At 25.2% G+C, this 6,000-nt stretch overlaps 1 protein-coding gene across 3 annotated transcripts in view; it reads left to right on the forward strand.

Annotated features, from left to right (window-relative positions):
- LOC107442961 (cyclin-dependent kinase 11B) overlaps positions 1 to 6,000 on the forward strand; it is a 39,390-nt gene that overhangs the window by 22,500 nt on the left and 10,890 nt on the right. For all 3 annotated transcript variants that reach the window (XM_043050717.2, XM_043050718.2, XM_071179045.1), the window contains 4 exons: positions 3,179 to 3,247; positions 3,872 to 4,126; positions 4,484 to 4,605; positions 5,606 to 5,711. In XM_043050717.2, the coding sequence (XP_042906651.1) occupies positions 3,179 to 3,247; positions 3,872 to 4,126; positions 4,484 to 4,605; positions 5,606 to 5,711 (552 nt within the window). The remainder of the gene's footprint in view (positions 1 to 3,178; positions 3,248 to 3,871; positions 4,127 to 4,483; positions 4,606 to 5,605; positions 5,712 to 6,000) is intronic.

The following is a 6,000-nucleotide window of genomic DNA, read 5'->3' on the forward strand; positions in this document are numbered from 1 at the left end:
AAAAAAAGGACGAATATATAAAATTAGTTATTAAAATCTCCCCTACCCAAATTATTCTATTAATTTTTTATAGAAATTAAGAAAGTATTTATTTACCAAAATTAAATGCTATTCTAAGCTATATCTGATGCAAATGAAAAATTGAGAGCAGGTAAGATAAGTTATTAAAACTGTGTTATAAGGTATGTCTGAGAAGAGGTGAGATGAGGTGTAGGAAATTAGTTATTTGGACCACATCTATCTCAAATATTCTTTCAATATATATAAAAATTAAAACTGTACTAGGTTTTTAACTGTATTTGATGCAAATGAAAAAAGAAAATAAAACAGATGAAATAATTAATCAAAACTATATTATAATCTATGTTTGATTTCAAAAGAAATGTAAAAAAGGAAAGAGTATATGAAATTACTAAATCACAATTTCCTCTGTCCAAAATATTCTTTTAATTTGTAAAAAAATTAAACATGCATTCAATTTTTTAAAAATTAAAGAGTGTAAGAAGTTATTGCTGGTGAAAAGGGAAGGAAAAAAAACTATATAAAATAATCTAACAGTCAAAACCTTCATTCAAAATATTTTTCAGTTTACATTAAATTTGAAATGTATTCAATTTATCCTAATTAAACGGTATTATAAGCTTTATCCGATACAAAAGAAAACGGTGTATCTAAAATAAGTAATTGAAATGAACTCCATAGAAAAATTTTTTTAAATTTGTATAAAAGTTAAGATATCTTAAAGTAACCATAATCTTCAACCCTTACAAGTAACAAATAAAATTGATAAATAAAAATAAATTACTCTATCAAATGCCTAGATGATCTTACCCTCTAAATCTCCTATAAATTTTTTTTTAAATAGCACTAAGCTGATTTTGATGTACATTGTTAAAATAAAATATTTCTTAATAAAAAATATGTTTCATTGAAGCCTTTCGTAAAACTATTTTTTTTTTTTTTTTAATAAAAGCAACAAGGAGATGTTTTGTGTAAATTTAATAAATACTAAAGATGTAAGTGAATAAAAAAACATATATTTCTTGAATTATAATTTCTTGTTGGGATAATTAATTAATAATATAATTAATTGAGATGAGATTTCCTTTCAAATCTAAAAAAATAGCATTTTTACTATCAGCAATAGCATGTCACGTTTCAATACTTTAATGTATTTAGGTTTTCCAAGTCCGGTGCTAGGTTTTAAAAAGTTATTTGATAATCAAATAAAATAACTCAGCACACATTCTATTGAAACATGCCAAAAATTTCTATGCTGCATTTTTTAAATACAATCAGTAATGAAAAAAAAAAGATTCAGTATGAAATGGAATCATATTACCGGAATCTTAAGCATTACTATTCTATCAAATTATACCCAGAAATTTATACTTGAAAGAAATTAGAATATAAATTTAAAGTTTAAAACAGACTGGAAGTTATTTAATGCTATAAAACAAAAATAAGTTAAGTTGTTACAAATAACATACAAAAAGAAAACAGTGTCTTTAAAAGTTATTGCAAAATGTTAATAGGAAATATTTTTAATTAAAAAATTATAACGTGTATAAATGAAACTAAATTACCTCACTAGTAACCACAGTTATAAACTTCTCTTGAAACCGTTAAGAAAAAATCAAAATAGTTTGTTTAAAAAAATCATTAAATGATTTTTAGTAACTTACACTTTCGTAAAAGTAATAAACATAGAATTATTTTGTTAAATTAATGATGAACTATATGAAGTTATAAATTTTTTATTACATTAAAAATAGTTTTTTTTGTTGGTGTTTTATAAAAGTAATAACTGTTTTGGCCCGCTCAGTATGAAATCCCATTTCACTCCTATACAAACACTCTCGTGGACTCTAATACATAAAATGCTCATTTTATTTTCACCAACACACACAGGGATGATCTCACTTCAACGAACACATTTCAAGGCTCCTATAAATGGCACAATAACTTCAAAAAAAATTCTGAAGTCTTGTAAAATTATTGAGGGGGCATGTGTGACTCTCGATGCTTCTCCTATACTAATTCAGTAGTTTAAAAAAATCTAATCAAGTGTTGTGCATTATATCTATTTACAGATAGTGGTATTAAGTAAAGCAAAAAATTATATTTTTATTATTATTATTTTTTTTTTGTTTAACTTTTTCAGACTGTAATTTAAATTACAGTTGAATTATAAGATATGACAAAGTAGAATGTTTTATTTTTTGAAAGTAATTCTGAGAAAAGCATTTAATGTTTTACAGCTATACTTTCAGTTCCCATTCAACTCATTTCATTAAAATACTATTTTTTCTTTAATAATATCTCAATAGTTTGAAATATTTTGTGCTTGAAAGTATTGACTAAAGCTCACAATATAAAGGAAAATCATTGAACACATTCGAGAAAAGATATTTTTCTAGTGAGCAGTAAATAGCATTGAATTATTAAAGTGCTCCATCTATATTTTTTCACTCCAACTTTATTACCAAAATAAATTCTCACACCTGATTTTCTATGTAAAAAAGTAACCTGGTGAAATGGAAAGGAATTTTATGAATTATCAGTAGAAAGTTTAGAATAAATGGTGCTATTCAAACAAGCTTGGATTAAACTTTACTCAAAATGAAACTTGCGCTTTCCAGCAAAATCATAAAAATCTTTTTCTTTTTTTTTACTTAAATTTTTGCCAAAATAATTCCTGATGTTTCCTTTTATTTGTTTATTAACAAAAAACCTTTAAACAGTATTTCCGAGCATGAACCATAACTGTGTACAAATTTTGTAGATCTAAAACGTTTGTTAAATTTCATTTTTTTTTCTTCTTTTGGTTTCAGAACACAATTTTTACATAATTCAGCCATAATTTTTTTTAAATTATTCATTCGGTAATTAAATCAATAAATGTTCTACAAAAAATAGTTTGTATAGATAGATTAGAAAATTTTAAGAATTGTGTTATGTAAGAAATATTTCATTTCCTAGTATGAAAATTCAATTTTTTTAAACTTTTATTTTGCTTATTCTGAACCATATACTTTTTTCTCTTAATTTTTTTTACCACTTAATATCATTTTACAGATGCTGTTTTAGGTAAAACTATTATAGTTATATTTTTTGTTTTAAGATCGGCAAAAAATTTTTTTATTACAAAATCAGATTTTTCAATGATATTTTTTAGCTTCCAGTCACAATTCAAAAGGAGAAGATGAAGAAGATGATGATGAGGGTGCTGATGATGAATCATCTGGTACTTAGTGTTTAGATTTTTGCTACTTTAAGTATTATTGCTTTAAGCATTGATTAATATAAATCCCTAGTAATGCTTGAAATATGTTTTTGTATTATGTGTAATGAAAGATTCTTAAATAGGAGCATCTGTAATTTATATGGTGCATTTTATTATGATTTTTTTTTTAAATCCATTAAAAAATTCTAAATCCATTAAATTCAAATTAAATTAAATTAATTAATTAGAATATAAAATATTTAAATAAATAAAAATAAGTTTTGGGGAACCAACATTACATTAACATTTTCTATCTAAGGGTAGGAAATGAATACGAGATTTGTTTTAAAAATTAAACTTTTTTGATTTTTTTTTTAATATATAATTTTATAATTTTTCTGTTTTTACCATTTTTGATGGGTACCTCAGATTTTTTTAAATTTCTCAAATGTTTGGAGAAACTATTTGCCATTTTTCAGCGTAAACTATATTTAGTTTATTTTTTCTAAATAACTTTACCCTGAATAGCTATTTAAAAATGATGGTTGACTTTTAATGATTTTGCTTTTTTAAAGTAAATGTTTAATTGTAAAATTTACTTTTAAAAAAAAACTGTTTATTTATATAATTATTTTTACTCTCCAGATGCTGCATCTGAAGAAGATGAAGAAGAAGAAGAAGAAGCGGATGAACAAACTAAATCGGAAGCAAAGCCAGTTGAACCAGCTGTTCCAAATCCGATCCCGGTTAAAGTAGAAGCTCCAACAGAAGTGAAAATCACTCTTCCAACTTATTTGCCTGCCATTCAGGGCTGTAGAAGTGTTGAAGAGTTCAGTTGTTTGAATCGAATTGAGGAAGGAACATACGGTGTGGTGTATCGTGCAAAAGATAAACGAACAAGTTAGTTTGGCACTTGTTAAAATTTTACTTCTGAGCATATCTTAACATTTTCTATCTAAGGGTAGGAAATGAATACGAGATTGTTTTAAAAATTAATTTAATATGTTGAACATGAGAACTTCAGAATAAAAACGAACTTTAAATAAAGAATAATAAAACATGATGAAATAAACATTCTTTTTTCTGTAGAACCATTGGCAAAGACATTTGCTACAGGATACCTTTTGACAGTTAATCAAATAAAAAACGATGTTAATTGCAGCATATAAAGACAGCAATTTGTTTGTTTTGTAAATAAGCGGATAAAATAAGTGTTATTTGCAATCGTCATTTAGTATTTGGTTTTATTTTTTTCAGATGAAATAGTCGCCTTGAAGAGGTTGAAAATGGAAAAGGAAAAAGAAGGGTTTCCAATCACATCTCTGAGAGAAATTAATACATTATTGAAAGCTCAACACCCTAATATAGTAGTTGTTCGTGTAAGTTTCATTTTTGTATTTCTCAAGAAATAAACTACCCTATTCTTTTTGACATTTTAATTATGAAAATACCCATTATCATTTTATAATCAATACAATTTTCACCAATTGAATCGCAATTTTTGTAACTTGAAAACATACCCGCAATAAAGGCTGTTTATCTAACCCTATTTAAACACTAAATAGGGGTACAATTTTGTTCTTCACTTTTTTCTTCTTACTTGCAACTTAAATCATGTTTTTTTTTTAATAGAAGAACAGTTCTAAAGATAAAATTTCTATGTCAAAGCCTGGAAGTCCTTAATATGCACATTACCTAAATAATCTGCAAATTAACTAGAGTAGTTTGTTGAAGTGCAGAATCTGCAATGTGCCTCTAGATAATAAGTTCATTAACTGTTTCCGAATCGTTAAATTTAAAAAAATAGTTTATCTCATTCTTTTAACTTCTTCTTTAGATTGTTTGATTGTATTTATTGTCTTGATTCTATGGATATATTGAAAAATAAATTAATATTATTATATTAATTTGTTTAATTGTAATAATATTTTTAACCATTTGATTCTTTATAAGAGATTTTAAAAATACTTGATAATTGATTCGATTAATTAGTGTGTTGATTGTAGTGATTAGAATTTTTTAGATAACGAAAAATAAATCAATAACGCTATGTTACTTTAAGCATACAGAAACGTTGGTGCTTTATACAAGATAAATCTAACAAGAAACAACAAAGATAAATCTTATTCGCTCTTCAGCGAAAGCCCAGTAGATAATGTGCAGGTAATCTAGGTAGTTCGCAAATTATTAATGTTTTTTGAAAAATGAAACAATTATTTTGGCATTTAAATGGATCACCTTAGATAACACATTATCTACGTAATCTGTTGAATAATTGATTTTCACATTAACAACTATTTTAAATAATCATTTCTGGTCAGTGTTTTCACATTTTTTTCTGGTAATAGCTTAGTGTTTCTTTCTCCCTTTCCTCTATAGGAAATAGTTGTTGGCAGTAACATGGACAAGATTTATATAGTTATGGAGTATGTCGAGCATGATCTGAAAAGTCTAATGGAAACAATGAAGCAACCTTTTCTAGTGGGTGAGTTCTTCATTGGATGATCCAAAATTTATTCCATCCTCTTCTCTTTTCTAAGATTATCAACATGAAAATTTAATTCAAAGTTAGAAGTAGAATTTTGTGTTTTTCAGTAATTTTACAAAACTTTTAATCCAATTGTTCAGTCACAAACTCAAGTAGTCCTACTATTAAACTAAAGTAAAATTTGAATGTTTCTTATTAGTTTTAGTTAAATTTTAGTTTCAAAAAGTTTATAATATATATATATATATATATATACTTATGTTAAGGAAACTGGCCATTGTTATAT

This window comes from Parasteatoda tepidariorum, chromosome 3 (assembly GCF_043381705.1).
Source record: "Parasteatoda tepidariorum isolate YZ-2023 chromosome 3, CAS_Ptep_4.0, whole genome shotgun sequence".
NCBI lineage: Eukaryota > Metazoa > Arthropoda > Arachnida > Araneae > Theridiidae > Parasteatoda > Parasteatoda tepidariorum.